Here is a 19,174-nt window from a genome sequence, read left to right on the forward strand (position 1 = left end):
CATCTTGGAAAATAACTATACTTTAGCCTCGAAATGCCAGCGATGAGCATTGATTAGAGTATACGGAAAACCATCCGTAGTGGTGGGTCCATTTGGCAGCTGGGGAGCCGAAGAGAAAGCCGGAGGCCCCACTGCCCGGCTGGACCGAAAACGTTGTGCGATCCAACTCCACGAAATGCCCGCCCGGAGAACCCCAAAATACCCTCGAAACACGCGCGCATTGCGATGGCATCAAGGTCATTTCCTAGGCCTTCGCGCCACGGTTACAAAGGACCCTCGCGAGTCCGCGATCACCACCAAACCAAGCAGCTCGGCGTGTGCACGTCGCGAGGAACGAAGCAGAGAAGGCTGAAGCTCTCGTGCGGCGATGGGCGTCACGTACTACCGGAGGCTGTCGCAGGCCGAGGGAGGCGCGTGCGCGGCCGTGAGGGCGTGGGCGGCGCTGAAGCGGGCCGCGAGGGCGTGGGTGGCGCTGAAGCGGGCCGCGGCGGGGGTCGCCCGGCTGTACGCCGCGCGCCGGCGGTGGAGGCTGCGGGGCGGGAGGGTGGCCGCCGCGGCGCGGCGCGCGGAGGTGGCGGCGCCGGGGTTCAAGTACGATTCGGCCAGCTACGCGCGCAACTTCGACGACGGGGCGTGGATGGCCGAGGAGGGCGTGTCCTGGCAAGCGCGGTCGTGCAGGCACGCTACTGTCCAGTGATTTATAGGAGCTTCCCTTTCATCTTTGCATTTGTGAAGTAGAGACTGATTGTTTGTTTAGAATTTATTGTTTTTTAAAATTGTGTTTAGAATTGATTTGTAGCGAGTTGGACAGTTTGTTTGTACTATGTACATATGTACCATATAAGATTAGCAACTGCACATCTAGAATCAATGTAGGATACAGTAATTTAAAATATAATATGACAGATTTGAGGTGAATAAGAGAAGAAAAAGGAATAGATGGACGAGGTTTCCAAAATTTTCTCGTCGAAGGAAGTTTTGCAAGCATGGTGATTAAGGATTTCTCTAGAGCGAATGGCGATTAATGATTTTTTTTAGAGAGAATGGTGATTAAGGAATTTGAGAGCGAGACCTTTGTCTGGGCCTAGCCCAACCTTGTGGAAGCTGGCCTGCGAGTTACCAACCTTTTTTTTTTCCTGCAGCAGGCTTCTCAGTTGCGCGGACCGAATGTGGACGTGGCCCGTCTCGCTCGGGAATCATTAATAGAGCCGGCCCCAGAGCCCAAAACATAACATTTTATGAATCTTTTTATTTTTATACTTTTAAATTCAAAACTTACAAATATAAAGTCCGTTTTGAAATTTTGCCATTCTATAACCAAAACAAAGCACTTTACTGTCCCCCCAACTAAATTATCTTCCTCCGCTAAAACACCTAAATGAGCTTCCGGTAAAAAACCTAAATGAGCTAAATCAGCGGTAAAAATGAAAAAAGCGGCGAGGTAAAAGAGAAAACAAACGGTCGGTCCAGCTCCACACGCAATCCAATCCCATTCCCATTCCCACCTCCTCCCCATTTCAATCAGTCCCCTCTGGGATTTGAGTCGTGCCATTTCTAGGCCGCTCATGGCACGATATTTTGGCGTAGCTCAAAACATGACATGCACAAAATATTTTGAAATAGGCCGGTACGACACGAAAATGAGTGAAATACCATGCCTAGGACCCTGGTACGGTGGGCGTGACAATATGGCATGATAGTTGGATCGTGCTCGTGCCGACGCAACACGAAAAGTGCACGACACAATCTATATGATCATTTTCTTGTGTTTATCCTCTAATCTCTCTGATACAAAGTGTGACACACTAAAGGGTTGTTCGTTTGGTGAGAGATGATAAGATATAAATATATAAGCATGAGAGACACAAGTGTGAAATGATAAAATATAAATATGTAAGAATTGTCTAACGATATAGAGCATGAGAGAGATGGATGAGCATGAGAGAGATGGATGAGCACGAGAAACACAAGTATAAGATGATAAAAAGATAAATATGTAAGCAATATCAGGCGACATGAAGCAGGGCCATACCTAACTTGGTACGACACGACGACAACATGATGTACCGAGGGCTTTACTTAGACCTTCTTAGAGTTGACTCGTGCTGACACGGCATGACACGATAGGCTACCTAGTGAATATGGTGCGATGTGACACAAGACACAACAGACCGAGCCGTGAAAGTCCAAACTCTAGTCCCCTCCCGACCTACTCCCCTAATTATATTCGGCCACGACCGCCGCCGTCTCCCCGACCTCCGTGATGGCGTAACCTCTACCCCCAATTCCCTCGCCTCCTCACCAATGATGCAAATCCACAATCCAAGCACCCCAAGCCCTAACCTTAGGCGCGCCCACCATGAAGGCGTCAATCAAATTCCGTGACGACGACCGTCCGCTGCTGCACGCCAAGGTGCCGGTCGGTGTGCTCGGTCTCCCCTTCCTCTTGGGCCTCACAGTGGGGGCGACGCCAAGGATCTCCCGCTTCAACCTCTCCACAGCGTTCCCCAGCAACCCATCCCTCCGCCTCTCGTACAACCCAACAACCCGCTCCAGCCCTTCGTGCTCTCCGTCCGCACGGGGCTGGGGCCACTGGGGTCCCCCGCCCCGCATGCCTTTCACGCTCGACGCCGAGTTCAACTTCCTCTCCTCCAACATGCCTGCATTCTCGCTCCTCTTAAAGCTTTGCATCGAGGACTTCGCCATTGTCATCCGCTCCCCGCCTTCGCCCGCTTGCCCCTGCCCCCCGCCCCCGCCCCTTCCTGGTGCCGCTAGCAATCAAGATGGCCAACCTCACCACCAATGGCAATGACCGCGACCTCGACCGCGACACGCACACGGCGTTCTCGTTTGGTGTGAACGGGTTTGCGGCGAACGTCAACGATGGGTGCGGGTGCAAGGCAGGGAGCCTCACCATCAGCAAGCTGTTGCTGCTGGTGATGAACAGGATCACCATTTAGCATACGTCGCACGCATCTTCTCAGTCTGAAGCGGACAAGATGAAGAAAAGAGACGGCACCGGCTGGTGATGGAGAGGAATTCTCACTCATGAGGATGCAGCTGGACGCGCTGAATGCAGAGAGCATCATGCTGCGGCATGCCGTTGAGGACCTGCATGTCAATATCAGTGGCGGTATTTCGCTGGCCGGTAAAGGCGACGCTCGAAGGTTGGCAGCAACACTGCTTCCTCCGCAACGGACACTGTTCCTCTGACTCTGAGGTTGAGGTAACTGGAGGTGACACGTGAGACAAGTATTGGTAGACTTCACACTCATTCCCCTTGAAGCTCCTAAAGTAAATTCCAAGCCATCTTTTGCTATTTGGTTCCTAAAGTAGGAATAAAGGCTCCTGAAAATTCGAATTAGGAAAAGAATGGTCTGTCATGCCCAGTTCCTTCAAATCTCCAAACCGTTCAATTCAGACTATGCAAATGCCCTGTTCAATTCAACACCATCCCTCTTCACCACCCATTCGGGGCTAGGATCGATGTTAGATTCGGCACATGTGTCCAAATTGAACTGCTGCAGTCGAAAACATTCACATGCACCAAATCAATTCGGTCCAACACGACAGTCGACGGATTTAAATTTAAAGCTAGCTTGCCAAGCTACTCGCAAACTCGCCAGGATCCACCTTGAAGTTGAAGCTTTCCCATGATTGGATCTTGGATGCTTTTGACCTAGCTTAGCTCCATCAGTTTATTCTGTTGCGTAGTGTAGTCGTGTAGCTTGTGCCTGCCAAGCTAACCGACATAGACCACCAGTAGCAGCTGCGAAGCCGTTCTGGCTGACACGCGGTCCACTTAGAGGTGTCGCATGTATATGCCCAAGTGTAATTACATAGGTCGTGTTTGATATAGCTAAAATTTATAGATTTTAAAAAAAAAATTTATCTAATAAATTGTTTATAGTTTTTGAGAAAACGGTTAACTTATGAGCTTAATTTGTAGTCTCTTAGCACACCAGTTTTTTTTAAAAGTTGATCTCAGTTAGTTTATTAGCTTTTAATTTATTTCATAAAAAATCAGCTTATTAGAAGAACTATAAACTAATAATAAATTTGATGTTTGTTTCAGTTTATCAGTTTTTAAGAAAAAAACTATTGATAAGTGGAAACAAACTGGAGGCAATATGAGAATTAATGGAAAATAGATGCGTGTGGGTCCCAGTTTGAAAACAGCTCCCTCCTCCTCCTTCCAAAACCACCCCCGGGGAACGCAGGAATTGCCTGCGAGTGCGAGGACGCGCGCTGGCCGCCATGACCAGCATGCCATTTTCTTTACCAATAAAAATCAAACCGGGCCGAGGAGAAAAGTGACGGGGGAAAGCAACGGAGCAGGAAGGGACGCAGGCTGAGACCACACCACCACTAGCACCACCGCCTTACGGGGCGAGCACACAGGATGGCAGACGGGTCGGACGGCACCGACGTGTCGCCGGAGCCAGAGGCGGCGGTGCGGGGCGGGGAGATCTGGGGGACGCTGGAGGAGCTCCTCCTGGCGTGCGCCGTGACCCGGCACGGCACGGCGAGCTGGGACTCGGTGGCCATGGAGGTGCAGACGCGGAGCCCCCTCGCGGCCCGGCCCGGCCTCACGCCGAACAGCTGCCGCCTCCGCTTCCGCCACCTCCACCGCCGCTTCTCCACCGTCGGCAGCGGCGGGGAGGGGGAGGAGGAGGAGGACCCCGACGCCTCCGCCGCCGAGGGGTGGGTGGACGAGCTCCGGCGGCTGCGCGTCGCCGAGCTCCGGCGCGACGTCGAGCGATGCGATCTCTCAATCGGGTATGGAATCGAAAGAGAAAAAAAAAATCCAAACTAGAAAAACTACCTTTTGAAAACCCTCCCCCCGTTTTCCTAGCCGTTTGATGGCGATCGAGTTCGCCACTTTTTTAATGGAAAAAGTTCGGTTTTTTTAATTCGCGCAGGACGCTGCAGTCGAAAGTGAAACGGCTCAGAGAGGAGAGGGAGCGGAGCGTCTCTGGCGAGGCCAAGCCGGACGAGGTTAGCGGGAACAACCTGCTCTCCGGCGAGGAGCCCGGACGGTCGTGCCGGGAGTCCAACTCCACAGATCTGAAGCCCCCCAAGCACCTCGGCCACCAGGGCGGCGTCAAGGAGGAGGAGGTGGCGAAGCAGGAGGCGTCCGGCGAGTCAGCGGCCGCGTCCAAGGAGAGCAGCGACGTGCGGAGCTCGGCGAGCCTGTGCCTCCGGCGGTGGAAGGCAGGTGCCACCGACGAGGAGGCGGCGTCGGCGCGCCGCCTCCCCGCTCAATCGCAGCCGTTGGCCGCCCTGCTCGACGCGGTCACGGCCAAGCTCGGTTCCGTGCTGCAGCGGCTACACGAACACGAAAGCGAGGTACAGTAAATCTCACCGTTCTGCTCGCCGTTTTCACCCGCGGGACGTTACCAGGTTAAAAATTCGGTGGGGGTAAAATCGTAAAAGCCGGTGTAAAAAGGGCTGACTCTTGTAACCTGTCAGGCTTTGGGTCCCACCCTTGATTAACGGGTCTCTGGATTATATGGAATTATTATGGATAAGTTTAGGCACGCATGTGGCATGCATGATGGCCGCGCTAATCCGTGACCTACCTGATTTTCGTGCAACATACTTGTTTGAGCTGGGACTGGGAGCGCGCTTACTTGTGAAATGGCATATGCCTTGCTGACTTGGATGAGTCCAAGTTTGTTGCGGTAGGTAGGCGCCGAGCCAACTGTTTCTTGAGGCGGTTTTTGGGAGAGCGATTTAGGTTTAAGCTTTAGCGCTTCCTCTAAGATGCTCGTGTAGCTCATGTGCAGTTTTTGGAGGAGCGATTCAGGTTTAAGCCTAGCGTTCCTCTGAAGACGTTCGTGCAACTACTGTCTAGCTGTGTGAGTGCAGGGGCGAAGTTACGTTGTAGCTGATGAGTGTACATACACCCTCTCCTATCTAAAATTATTATTAAACATAAGAGTGATAAACAGTAATTTTATAAATAGTAACCGTACGTATACCTCTCGATTTGGATCTGATTTCGCCCTGAGTGTGTCTTCTCTTTAAGAAAAAAAAAAGGCAGGGACGGATTTGAGAGGTGCGCGGGGCTTCACGGAGAAAAGAAGAGATGGGCGGAGAGAGTACTCCATCTTGCGCCTGCCACTGTTGGTAACGGCGAATGGATGGGAAGAGGAGTGTGCACTACTTCCTCTGTACTGTTTCAGCCTGTTTTGGTTCCAACTTCAATAATCAACATCAGAATAGAACGTGTGATTTTTCCCTGTCCATACAATAACCAACCGGTTTCTTATAAAATTCATGTGAAATTTCTTATTTTCAAACAGGATTGTAAATGGAGAGTCTTTTTATAAATACAAACGTCGAGTGGTTGTTGATTTACCAATCGTGTGAAAATTCAGAAGAAAGGAAAGTTGCCAACTTTTTCGCTTGGGTGCAGCGTAGCAATCAATCGGATGTATCTTGATGATGTCACGATGCTCACAGATATTTTTGTTGCCCGTTATTTTCTTTTCTTTTTTTTTTTTGCCCCGTAGCTTTTGTTTATGTCCGGGTCAATCCAATCCACTTGCAGGAGGGCGCCGCGTATCGAGGCACGATCAGGCGCCACGTGGACCTGGAGCTCGTGCGGGGCAAGCTGGACGCGTCGACCGGTTCGCGCGCCCACGACGACTACTGCTACCCCGCGCACGAGTTCTACCGCGACCTGCTCCTCCTCTGCACCAACGCCGTCGTCTTCTTCCCGCGCTCCGTCCCGGAGCACGCCGCGGCAGTCGAGGCCCGCGCGCTCGTCACCGAGCACGCTGCGGCGTTGCTCCGTGAGCCGAAGCAAGAACATGTTGCTGTGCCGGCGGCCGCGGTGGGGCCGGCGCCGGCGGGCGCTGACATCGTCGGGTCGCTAATCGAGAAGGGGAAGCCGCTGATTGTTTGCCGCAAGCGAAGCTCCATCACTAAGGCCGCGGCGGCCGTCAGGAAGGAGGAGAGCGCTGAAAAGGGTGACGCTGAGGGTGAAGAGGAGAGCGAGGGGGAGAAGAAGGCCGTGGCGACAGCGACCAAGGACAAGGCTTGGGGGTTGAGGACGAAGAAGAGCCGGGGCGCCGCCAAGAACTCGATGGCTCTAAGCCTGAATCCGGCAAAGGAGGCGGATGACGCGGCAGCGACGGAAGGAGCAAGGAAGGCTGACAAGAAAGGCGGCGTCGCCGCGGCCGCAGGCGGCCTCGCGAAGAAGCGCAACGCCGTGGACTTCCTGAAACGGCTGAACCAGGGCTCGTCGCCCTCAAAGAAGAGGGGGTCGCCGCTGGGGACTACTCGGAAGCGGTCGGCAGCGGCGGCGGAGCAGCAGAAGACCCGGAAGAGAGGATCTGGCCGGAAGGAGAGCGCCGGCCGCGCTGGCTCCAAGAGGGGCGGTAAGGCTGGCGCGACGAAGAGAAGCGTGGGGCGGCCGTTGAAACGAGGCCCTGAGCCGGCAACGCCGCCGCCGTCCAAGAGGGCGAAGACGAACAGGTCGGAGAAGCCACCGCCGGCGTCCAAGCGTGGAGGGAGAAGGTAGGAATGACGATGGTAGATGCAGAGTAGTCGGTACTTGGTAGCAGCTAGCAAGTGAAGTTGCAGTTTCAGCTGTGTGTACATCACCTGCGTTTGCAGGTTAATTGCAGCTTTTGGAGAGTTTTAGTGCGACTAGTAGCATGCTGTAATGGTTGCATGAATCAATGATGTTTTTGGTTCTCATCTTGGTCTGCTTCAACTGATCAGGGATCGCTTAATCAATCATACATCCATCGAAAGGCTCGCCTCTCCTTCAATTTTCAAGAACGTATTGGTGTTTCTTCCTTTTCCCCGTGCTTGATCCTGGTAGCAAATGATGCAATGCCAGAATGAATTTATAGCGCACATAGAAAAATTGAAGAACAAAAAGATCGACAACTAGTTACGCAGGTCCACTGGAAAACAGAAACAGAATACGTTATCTAGAGGAAACAAAATATATTTAGGTGAAGCAAAGCAGAATCTTGCGGTGAGAGTGGATCGAATAGGCGACCTTCAATACTGCCAGACAGATCTCAATGTGCCACCCCCCTTACGCGTGAATACTTGGAAACAAACAATTCCCTTTTTACATTACAACACACAATGGTAATGGGACATGGTCACAGCAAAATTCAGTGTACATCCATGAGTCATTATGGTACGATTGGTACTACACCAGGGTTAGACATCTGTTGGCACTAAATTCTGGAATCTTGGATATTCGTGTTAATAATCATTTCTAAAAGATTACAATTACTTCTAGTCTATTACACAGGAAATACCACCACCCTAATCACCTGAAGGAATGGTGCCGGAAAAGTTTCTTTTTCTTTCAGTTGCATCTCCCTGCCTCTCGTGTGCAATGTATAGTAGCCAAAGAATACCTTCTCAGGGAGCAACTGTTTCCAGTACACACTTTTTTTGGCATGACAGATCTCCCATCACATGGTTTCTTTGTTCAGTAATCGAGGTAGGTCGTCCACAGTCATTGGCTGTAACGATTAACAAGCAATGCCATTCCTACCCATGTGGTCACCAGCAGAACCCATTCGGCCTTCCGTGGCCATATCTACTGTTATACAAAAACTGGTTAGGAAAGTACGTGAAGTAGCAATCGCAAAGTTTGATGCATCAACCCAGGAATATACGCTTCTGCCATCCACTAGTAACTGTATCTACAAAGACTTTCAATGTTCCAGTTAAAACCACATCTCCCATAAAAATCATCCAAGGATCATGTTTTCTAATGATTGAGATGTGGTATCAGTTCCGAAAACCTACTACACTCGTGATTAATATTACTTGCCCTTCAATGATGCTATTACTACAGTGTAATCCAAAGGTGAAAACGGCCAGTAACTTACCACTTTCACTATCCGATGCCTCGTCAAGTCTGGCAATTGCATCGAGTAATGACTGCTCCTGATCCTACAAAGACAACCATTTTGCATCAGAATTCTCAAGTAAAGAATAGAAGGGATGGTACCATCTAACAGCAAGAGTCAACTCACTTTCAGCAGTTTCCTTGCCTTTTCAATTTCACGCATATTTGGATTGGACAATACTCTCTCCACCTGTGTTGGGAACATACAACTATGAGGGGGAAAATATATGGCTACCTTTTGATGTCTGACTTCTTGATTGAAATTTACCTCTATCACAACACTTTCAGTGTTAGGTATGTCAATGTGATCGATATTACTATCGATGCCATTTTGAGGTGGAACGTAATCCTTTATGGCATCATTTGTTGAAAACCTGCCTCTCCCTCTGCTCCTGCCTGCCATGGCACCATTGTTGCTTGGGTGCCTCTTCAACGCAGGACCAGAAGGACCCCAGCCATCTCGATTTGAAATCCCGTGACCTTCAAAATCCCATCTTATATCTTCAGGTGCCATCTGCAAAGGAGTGTTTATCAATCTTCTATTGAATAATTATCTGGTGGCAATCAGCCAGGCTAATTCAACAGGTAAAATTTAATTCTTCTACAGATGAAACATGTTAATTCAACAAATTTCCATACCCTAGATTCTCTGAGTAGTAAATTCAACCCCCATATATCAGTAAACATATTAATATTTAGGGTACGGTACCATTGTAAACATAACTGTGGCAAGAGAACTGCAGCAATGATTTCTTTCATCTTTATATTTTAGGCTTATTGGGGTACCATCAGTATATGAGCACACAGTGACTGGTTGGAGTCAATCAACAGAGACTAGCACAGGTACCATATGAGAAATATGAATTATTCATAGCCAAGTCTAGAAGAAAACATCTGACCAATGGAATGAAAAAATAACCTAAAAAGAAACACTCAAAACAGTACAGAAAGCAGAGCACACAACCAAATATGGAGGCAAAGTGTAAGAAAAGGGGTTATAGAAAACAATATAAGCATTACAGGCAAACAGTGCTTACATCACAAAGCCTGACCGACTCCCAAGTCTCGGCTTGTGTGCCCATGTCATAGACAAGAGCGTGTTCACCCTAAAAGGGATCGGGAGAGTAGGTGAGATTACTTGACACAGATGCCTATCTGCATCAAGGAGCAAATAGCAGTGAAATTTGGAACAAACCGTCGTGGGATTATAATTGGTTATGGTGGCCTCATAGAAGTTGTTGTCTTCTGGCCACCTTGTATAAATTTTGCGGTTGATTAATGAACTTGGATCCACAGACGGTAGTGCCGGTGGCATGGGCTGTACAAGTCAAGAAACCATCATAAACTTGTTCTCAGAATGCAAGGAACATGATGCATAATATTCTACTTTCCAAACATTACCGTCTTTGCCTTCTTGCTCCTTGCTGACAATGGCCCCCATTTTGCAGATGGAACTGAGTGGGAATGCATGATAGGAGACTGAAGGCTTGCAGATTGCGAAGGAATCAAATGAGATGTCTTTTGCCTCTTGGCACTGGACCCAGGTTCTGCGTCATATAGAGCCCTGCTGCCACGATGCAGACCACTCTGAGTTCCACCTCCCTGTCTCAACTCCCTGAAGAGTTTTTTTTTTTTTGGTGTAAACAATTAACTAAGGATTATCTCATGATGATAAAGGTAAACACTCACATATATACAAAGTTGGAAATACCTCATTCGACGGATGGACCCATCTTCATTGACTTTGTTCAATAGCTCCCTGTGCTCCTCATCAGAAACCCTCAGTTCTTTCCTGAGTTCAGTAATCAAACTTTCTTTTTCCTACACAGAAGCATATTAATTTTACTAATTTTATTCTCAGCACAAAAGGCAGGCCAGGTTGTGATTGCGGAAACTGTCAGCACAACTTTCATATTGTGGTTATACCCATGATATCGCATCAGATTGCACTTTGAATGCTCTAAGAACCCCGGTATATGCATCTTGCTCAACCCGGTGTATTTCGCTCTCCAAATCATGATGTGCCTTCATGTAAGGAAATGTCCCGATAGGCACTCGGCCATTCCCACTGAAAGATCGTCCTCTTAGTCCCCTATTTTGGACTGGGGGGAGATCATCATCTGTCCCTACAACCAGTGGAAAGGAATCAATACTGTAGTAACTGAAGTGCACAAGTTGATTGCATGTCATCAACTTTATCACACCATGAAATCCAGCAAAGGACCACAAAGTGAGATGTAAATGTCTTGTGTAAATAACCAAAAGATTGCTGCACCAACTATGATTATAACTAGAATTTACAATTTGGCATACTGTGCCTGAAGCCCAGAGCTACTAAGGGAAGGCAAGCGACATGATATCATCAACACAAACCTGGGCTACCAATAAATGCAAAGCTGAAAATCTTTTTTGATGCGTCCAACTTATTAAACAAAACTACTTACAGCGTCGATTTAGATTATTCTGTAGCCTCTATCTGTGAAACCCCAACGAAAAAGTCCCTGGCTAATTTTCCTAAAAAAAACTTCAGCAAGCTATCCATTGTCCTATCTTTATAAGAAAGCAGCTTAGGGCATTTACATTACTAAAGTGACCGTCCATTATTTTATTATAGTCTTGATTACAAATTCATGGCAAATTGCAACATTTTTTTTCTGACAGCGCCTACGCATCTATTCACACATTATTATCGAAGCGGGTCAACACACAACCAAGCTAAAAATTACGAGTTATCCCACAGAACGGGGATTCCCCACCACAAAAAATCAATCAGCCTAACACACCGCTCGATTCGGGGAACTCACCGCTGCTATCGTAGGGGTCATAGCCCGCTGCCTTCATAACCCCGCGGGGAGGAAACCGCAGAAATCTACGGCGATTACCCCGGATCTGGACGGCCCCGGTCCGCCTGGCTCAAACCCTGCGGCCTGCGGGGCGCTCCGAGGCCGAATCAGGGGTGGAGCGCGGTCGGATGAGAGTTGGGGAACGCGGGGGGTCGAGGGGGTCGAGAGGTTAGGGTTCAAGGAGATGGGGAAATTAGGAGGTGACTTTTTCTATTACACCCCTGAAGAATTTGCTTTTTCCGCGTTAGTGTTTTCACTTCTTGTCGCTACAAGTTTTCGGGGGTTTTCTGTATATAGTTTTCGGGGGTTTTCTGTATATATACCACGACTCCACGAGGCGGTTGTACCCTTTTATAGGCGGTCACGCGTGCAAGGGAATAAAAATACGAATCGTATTTTGGTTCTTATTGTTTACACCAGCTCCAAGAATATTTTTGGTAAGGAATATAACAATCAGACTCCATTTGGAACACTTAAATTTGTCAAGTGCGATGATGATGCGTAGAACTTTGTAGCCAAGTTGGGCAGCGATTTGGCTGTGCTATTTGGTTGATGGAATGAGATGCATTCCAAAAAAAATACTTTGGTAAGAAATACAACAATTAGACTCCATTTGGGTATCATACAAAACAATTTGACCATGGCCGAAATATTGGAAGTTCATGTGTGTTAAGTAGGACCTAACAAGCAGTTCCAAGTAGAATTTGAACTTGGAGAAGGAACGTTGGCACGGGAACTCGGTTCCTTTTTGGTTGTCACGTCCAGAAAATAACACGAGCATGGATGGCAACAGGCGGCTGGCGCAGGGAGATTCCAACTTCGGCTGAAAATTCGAAATCACCCACGGATCGGACTTCCGAGTTCGGAGGGAGTCCCGTCACGTAGAATCAATACAGCCGTCTGTTACCTTTCCAATGGTTGATCCGTTGATATATATAAAAATAAAAATATTACGTTTTAATGCTATCAAATTTCAAAAAACTATTGAAATAATATATATTTGCAATTTTTCAAAGCTAACATATATATTTACTATTTTTTTATTTAAAAAACTTAAAATAAAAAAAATCCAGAGCACGAACCTTGAGGAGAAGAATTGTTTGGTGGGCGGGCAAGGTCTGGGCCCCTTGCGTCGCGCATCAACCACGGCCCGTCTCGTTTGTCCGGTCCGCAGGCCTGTAAGTCCTACACAAACACGACCCGACCCGACCCGTTTTGCGTCATCCTTCCGACCGCCGCCGCCACCGCCGCCGCCGATGAACTGACACCGATATGTCTCCTCCGTGTTCATCACGGGCCTCCAGCCTCCTGCACGCTGCGCGTATGTAACAGCCCCGAAGGCAGTCTCGACAATTATTGGATTCTGTTACTAGGAAGACCAGAAACAGAAAGTGTCGAAGCTTTTTATCTCTGTGCCGAGCAGCTGGTGCTCGAAGAACTAACCGACCTCTGGTTTCGTGTACTTCAGGAGCGTGCTCAAGCATCTTTGTGGAGCCATGCACGGCCCGGAGCGGTTTTCTTTCTGCTGGTACGTCGAATAGACTGGAGAAGATAGGGAGTGGTATGTCACTGACCTACTGTATTGTACTAGCAAAGTTAGATTTTTAAGCGGGCTTTAATTGTCCTACTCGCGGCCACTGCAAACTCTTGGCTTATCTGGAGGGATATATATGTTCACGGGCATTAAAGTTGAAAAAAGAGAGAGAATGTTTCACTTGCCAATAATCAGCATGCAAACGAAGAAATACGACTGACAAGATCACGCGCTACACGATCTTGATGCAAAATCATGCACCATGCATGCTTTCTGCTAGTCCCTCTCAGTTCTGACCCGCCACTTTCGGGTCTGCTATATCAAGCACAGCACAGATCAAACAATGGCAGAGGCGAGGGCAATGTCGAGGGCACCACTCTGCTCTATGTTGTTGCTTTCCCTGCTCCTCCTCTTCTCCGCCTACAACGCCCCGTCCTCCGCCATGGACTGCAACCCCGACGACCGTGACGCGTTGCTAATGGTCAAGGCGGAGCTCGGCCACCCCGTCCGGCTGTCCTCGTGGCTACCGTCCACCAACTGTTGCGCGTGGGACCCCGCAGTGTTCTGCAACCAGGCCGGCCGCATCACGGGGCTGGCCCTCTTCTCCCTCGGTGCCGTCTCGACGCCCGTGCCGACGGCGCTCGGCGAGCTCACCGCGCTCGAGATCCTCCAGGTCGACTCCGTCCCCGGCCTTTCGGGCCCCATCCCGGCCTCCTTCGGCAACCTCACGCGTCTCCTCGACCTCGACATCAACGGCACCTCCATCTCCGGGCCCGTGCCGAGCTTCCTCGCCGGCGCCACCAACCTCAGCACGCTCGTCATTGCCAACAGCAAACTCGCCGGGCCCATTCCCGGGTCCCTGGCCAGCCTCCCCAACCTCAGGTACGTGGACCTCAGCGGCAACATGCTCACCGGCGCCATCCCGCGGGGGCTGCTGCACGGGAGCTTCAGGTTCTTGCTCCTTTCCAACAACCAGCTCACCGGGGAGATACCGGCGGACTACGGCGACGGCGACGTCGACACGCTCGACCTCTCGCACAACTGGTTCACCGGCGACCCGTCGCCGTTCCTGTTCGACATCACGAAGCCGACCGTCAAGATCGACCTGTCGTGGAACGAGCTCGAGTTCGACATGACGGAGGTCAGGTTCCCTCACCACCTCAGGTTCCTGGACCTGAGCCACAACAGGATCAGGGGAGGTGTGGCCAAGTCGCTGATGGACGTCAAGCTCGAGCACTTCGACGTCAGCTACAACGACCTCTGCGGCGAGATCCCGGCGGGGCGGTTCATGTCGGAGCACGGGGCTGATTGCTACGCGCACAACAAGTGCCTGTGCGGCACGCCGCTGCCTCCCTGCAACAGCACGGGCATGTCGTCATGATTCGCAGTTCAGGTTTATGCGTGAATGATCATATCAGTGGTCTTTGTTATCTGAACCATGAAGTTACAACGATCAGTTCGTTGGCAAGATCTTCACGAGGGGCTAGGGTGCTGGTCTGCACGTACAGCGACTGATCCACTGAACACCTCTCCCCGTCGTTGAGAACTGTTCCACGTAGCAGCAGTGCAGCACGGATGGGGACGAAGCCGATGGTGTGACACAGGCCTAACCTTGTGACGACGCTCAAAATTTAAAATTAGACAATATATATAATCGTATTTATCAAAATACATAATATATTATCGTATTTACAATTTTATCATCCGTATTCAATATGTCATTTACCGAAAACTGACTTTCGGTACACCGTACACCGAAAAACACGGATCCGACCATATTTAGCACATGAGGTGTCTAATATGACATATTCGACACCTCATACACCAAAATTAGGTGTATTCAACACATAAGGTACCGATGGGCTACAGTGACGTATTCGACACTTTGTGTGTCGAATATGACCTATATCGTTGCAGACACTTTGATGCTGTCATTTTATGTCGAAAACCTCATGTGTCAATACATGCTATAGTAGGCATACGAGGTGCAAAATACACCTGATTTTCGGTATATAAGGTGCCGAATATAAGCCACAGTGCCATATTCAGCACCTTGGTCAGGCCCGTGTTTTTTTGGCGTACGGTGTACCGAAAGTCAGTTTTCAGTAAATGAAGTGCCGAATACGGATGCTAAAATTGTAAATACAATAATATATTATCTATTTCGGCAAATACGATCGCATATGTTGTCTACTTTTGGATTTGAGCCTGTGACGATAGCTCGTCAATTAGAATACGATTTTCAGCAGGAACAGTCAAGGGCATGCAGGGAAATTGAGAAACTAAGTTGAAATGCGTCTTGATTTATATGTGATGAGTGATTGACAATGTTATGAAGTGCCGAATACGGATGCTAAAATTGTAAATACAATGATATATTGTCTATTTCGGTAAATACGATCGCATATGTTGTCTAATTTTGGATTTGAGCCTATGACGATAGCTCGTCAATTAGAATACGATTTTCAGCAGGAACAGCCAAGGGCATGCTGAAAGTGCCTAGAGGGGGGGTGAATAGGCTTTTCTGAAAATTAAAACTAAAAACAACAGATTAAATCTGCCGGATACTCCGGTGAAGGTCGGATACTCCGGTATGGTCCGGAGTCTCCGGTCTATACAGGAATTTTAGAACAACTGCGAATTAAAGCTAATAGCTAGAGTCTAAGGTTTACGCTAGGTCTATTGGATATCACAGAGCTAGAATAACACTTAACACTAGCAAGATGATCACTAAAGCAATTTATATGACAAATCACAAAATTCACACAATAAAGCAAATAGCACAAATACGAACACGAGAGATTATCCCGGACTTCGGCCACCTCACAAAGAAGTGCCTACGTCTCCGTTGAGAAGCTCACAAAGAGCCGGGTCTTTTCCAACCCTATCCTTTTCTAGCGACCACCAAAATCAAGCTAGAAATTCTTACTCAATTTGAAGATGTTTACAAACTTCCCGTGGCACTCCACAAGTTTTGGGTGCTCTACGGGCGACGCCTTTCCGTCTAGAAGCACAAAGCTTCAAGAGAAAAGATTGCAATGAATGCTCGATGAAGAACTCAATGCTCAATTGGCTTGAACTCTCTCCAAACACAAACTCTCTAAAAATTTGCAAACTTTGCACTAGAGGTGGTTGGAGAGTCTTTGAATGCTCTTAAAGTGCTCAAGAGGTCTAAAGTTTACCAGCAACAGCAAGCTCTAAATGCCATGGGGTGTGGGGGTATTTATAGCTCTCTCTAAAAAACTAGCCGTTACTGTTTTGTCAGAACTACCGGAGTGTCCGGTGTACACCGGAGTATCCGGCCCTAAATCCAAAAACGGCGTCAGAACGGTCACAGAACGTGTCAGAACTAGCCGTTACAGTTCTGTTAAATTACCGGAGTCTCCGGTAAGCACCGGAGTCTTCGATCCTGACAGTCCTTCCAAAAACGTTAAGTCCGGAGACCAGCCGGACCCTCCGGCCTCTCCAGGTACCGGAGTATCCGGTGTACATCGGAGACTCCGGTCTCTCTTTTCTTTTAACAAAAAAGATTAAACGCTAACCGAGAGTTTTTGCCGGAGGGAGACTCCGGTAAACACTAAAATATTTACCGGAGTATCCGGTGAACACCGGAGACTCCGGTCCCCCTTTTAAAAAATCACTTAACCGAGACTCTCTGGCGGAGTCTCTCTCGGAGACTCCGATCTATTAACCCGTAAATTACCGGAGTATCCGGTGGACACCGGAGACTCCGGGCTTTTTCTAAAAAAGAATAAATCGTAACCGAGACTCTCTGCCGGAGTCTACCTCGGAGACTCCGGGCTAAATACTGAGTACCGGAGTATCCGGTGAACACCGGAGTATCCGGACTCGGTGGATTTTTTCAGAATGAACTCGGTGTCCGTGAGTGATTGTGTCTCTCAACTAGTTGGTTCTAAGGAATATCTTGAGCATTGAGATACTAACCAAGCAATCAAATGCAACCCTCTTAATAGAGCGGCTATCCTAGACTCAATTTCAAAAGTAAAAGAATTTAAATCATATTGAGTACTCTTCGTTGATTCTCCATTTGTTTCGGCGGGCGTCAAACGTCATTTATCTTTACAACTAATGCTTAAACCTGTTCATAACTTAGCAAAGCATGTTAGTTCCTTAATCGTTTTGTCATCAATAAGCCAAAAACCACTTAGGGGGCCTAGATGCACTTTCACATGCAGGGAAATTGAGAAACTAAATTGAAATGTGTCTTGATTTATATGTGATGAGTGATTGACAATGTTATTATTTTAGTTTTTGGATTGAGCATGCATTTGTGCTGTAATTAAGTTCTTGACTAACTAAAGTTGTAGAGAAAATGAATTTGATATTTTTATCTTTGAGTTTGGAAAAATTACACACACCGGATGATCCGGCTCTATAAAAATTGAATGCGCCAGATGGTTCGGCATTCAGATGAGGTTTGCGCCTGAGCTTTTCAACTTAGAAGCGAAAGTTGAAGTGCACGCCGGATGGTCCAACGCTGGGTAGCATTTCTTGCAGAGAGGTTGCAAATCGGCTCCGGTGGATTTACACTCGTCGGATGGAGCGACGCTCAAGGAGTACACGCCATATGCTATGCCAAAGCATTTCTTGCAGAGAGGTTGCAAATCAACTTTGGTGAAATTAAACTCGTCGGATGCTCCAGCGATGGAAAACAATGCACGCTAGACTAATTCTTGCAGTGCGGGTGCAGAATGAGGGTCTGGTGAACTGAATGCATCGGATAGTCTGGCGATGAGGTTTGGCAACACTGGAACATCCGGTATTTACGTTTTCTATGGGATGTCTCTTTCAACATAGATTTTGATTTCTTCTAACTGGAGATAGAATTGGAAATATGTGTTTATTTATCTCATGTTGTGCAGGTGATGGATGTAACTTGGTGTTCGATGACGGGATAATCGAAGCCAAGTGGGGTGCTTGGTGCCAGATGATCGAGGAGGCTTGGCGGAGTCAAGGATGGTACTAAGATGTGCATATGAAGATCAAGAAAAGGGTGAGAAGGTGGATGAAAATGGCGTGTTGACAAAGTCAAATGAAGGGAATGTCGGTGCAAGTGACAAGGCAGCCAGAGGGATCAGGAGCGCGAGAGACTTACCGACGGTCAAGATCGTAAGATGGAGTAGACATGTCGACATCGGGATGCTTGCTTAAGGCTTAAGTAAGTGGCAGTGGGTCATATTTTGAGAAGCGTGTAATGCAGTTTCGTGGTTTGGGCTCAAATCTGTGGACGGATAGAGTGCATGTGGCATCATCGTGAAGTTTGCATCGAGATGAAGCTAAATCTTGAAAAAACCATGACCGTTCAATAGACGAAGCGAAAAATATACCAGAATACTCCGGTGATAGGTAGAATGTCATTGAAAGATATGAGTATTTTAGAAACAAGAAAACTTAAGGGCTAAGTTATCTCTCTATGTCTATAAATAGAAAGGTAGGACTGTGTGGGAGAGGTGAGTCAGCTATTTGAGCTTTGAGTACTAGCTTTTATAGGATAGGAGAGATGATAGCTTAGGTTTTGTAATAGTGGGAGTTTTTTGTGATAATACTATCTTGTAATTTTGCCAAAAGTAGGGATGTCATCTGAATGAAATAAAGTTGTTGTTCTTCCTTGTGCGTGTGCTCATCTCCGTCTAGTTTTTTTTCTATTGGTTCCTTCGTTTTGTTTCGAGTTATTCCCTTTCTAGTTGCGATTTTTTTCTATTTGTTGAGCTATTCCACATTGATAAGTTGTTGTTCTTGTTGCTAGAGACATAAAATTTGCATACTAATGTATATAAGTGGGTCTTGAATTTTCTTACTTCTAGACCATCAACTTAGAGAATCTCTTCTTCAAGTGATATTTTTGTTGATTCGAAGGTTTCTTTCTTCAAGTTACTATCTTTT

General features: G+C 48.0%; 4 protein-coding genes and 1 pseudogene across 8 annotated transcripts; 4 read left to right on the forward strand and 1 right to left on the reverse strand.

The window, feature by feature from the left end:
- Window positions 1-23: 23 nt before the first annotated feature.
- On the forward strand, window positions 24-878 carry LOC133901164 (uncharacterized). The gene has a single exon (XM_062342437.1). It carries the CDS (start codon window positions 368-370, stop codon window positions 695-697), a length of 330 nt encoding a protein of 109 aa, XP_062198421.1. The 5' UTR covers window positions 24-367; the 3' UTR covers window positions 698-878.
- A 1,481-nt stretch (window positions 879-2,359) lies between these two features.
- On the forward strand, window positions 2,360-3,213 carry LOC133902363 (uncharacterized; annotated as a pseudogene).
- A 997-nt stretch (window positions 3,214-4,210) lies between these two features.
- Window positions 4,211-7,710, forward strand: LOC133901970 (uncharacterized). Its single transcript, XM_062343529.1, has 3 exons — window positions 4,211-4,779; window positions 4,923-5,349; window positions 6,557-7,710. The coding sequence occupies exons 1-3, from the start codon at window positions 4,403-4,405 to the stop codon at window positions 7,529-7,531; spliced, it is 1,779 nt and encodes a 592-aa protein (XP_062199513.1). The 5' UTR covers window positions 4,211-4,402; the 3' UTR covers window positions 7,532-7,710.
- Window positions 7,696-12,048, reverse strand: LOC133901971 (protein EMSY-LIKE 3-like). Of its 5 annotated transcripts, none has more exons than XM_062343533.1 (10): window positions 11,698-12,048; window positions 10,820-11,019; window positions 10,605-10,714; window positions 10,295-10,508; window positions 10,089-10,211; window positions 9,931-9,999; window positions 9,162-9,407; window positions 9,021-9,083; window positions 8,874-8,937; window positions 7,696-7,830 (listed from the first exon to the last, which is right to left on the reverse strand). In XM_062343533.1, the coding sequence occupies exons 1-10, from the start codon at window positions 11,732-11,734 to the stop codon at window positions 7,781-7,783; spliced, it is 1,176 nt and encodes a 391-aa protein (XP_062199517.1). In that variant the 5' UTR covers window positions 11,735-12,048; the 3' UTR covers window positions 7,696-7,780. The 5 variants fall into 5 exon arrangements, with proteins under 5 accessions (XP_062199517.1, XP_062199516.1, XP_062199515.1 ...); XM_062343532.1 differs by lacking the exon at window positions 7,696-7,830 and adding an exon at window positions 8,074-8,581 and having other exon boundaries at window positions 10,820-11,013; XM_062343531.1 differs by lacking the exon at window positions 7,696-7,830 and adding an exon at window positions 8,074-8,578.
- A 1,574-nt stretch (window positions 12,049-13,622) lies between these two features.
- Window positions 13,623-14,651, forward strand: LOC133902364 (polygalacturonase inhibitor 1-like). Its single transcript, XM_062343951.1, has one exon. It carries the CDS (start codon window positions 13,632-13,634, stop codon window positions 14,649-14,651), a length of 1,020 nt encoding a protein of 339 aa, XP_062199935.1. The 5' UTR covers window positions 13,623-13,631.
- Window positions 14,652-19,174: the final 4,523 nt, after the last annotated feature.

Source organism: Phragmites australis, chromosome 20, assembly GCF_958298935.1.
Source record: "Phragmites australis chromosome 20, lpPhrAust1.1, whole genome shotgun sequence".
Classification (NCBI taxonomy): Eukaryota; Viridiplantae; Streptophyta; class Magnoliopsida; order Poales; family Poaceae; genus Phragmites; species Phragmites australis.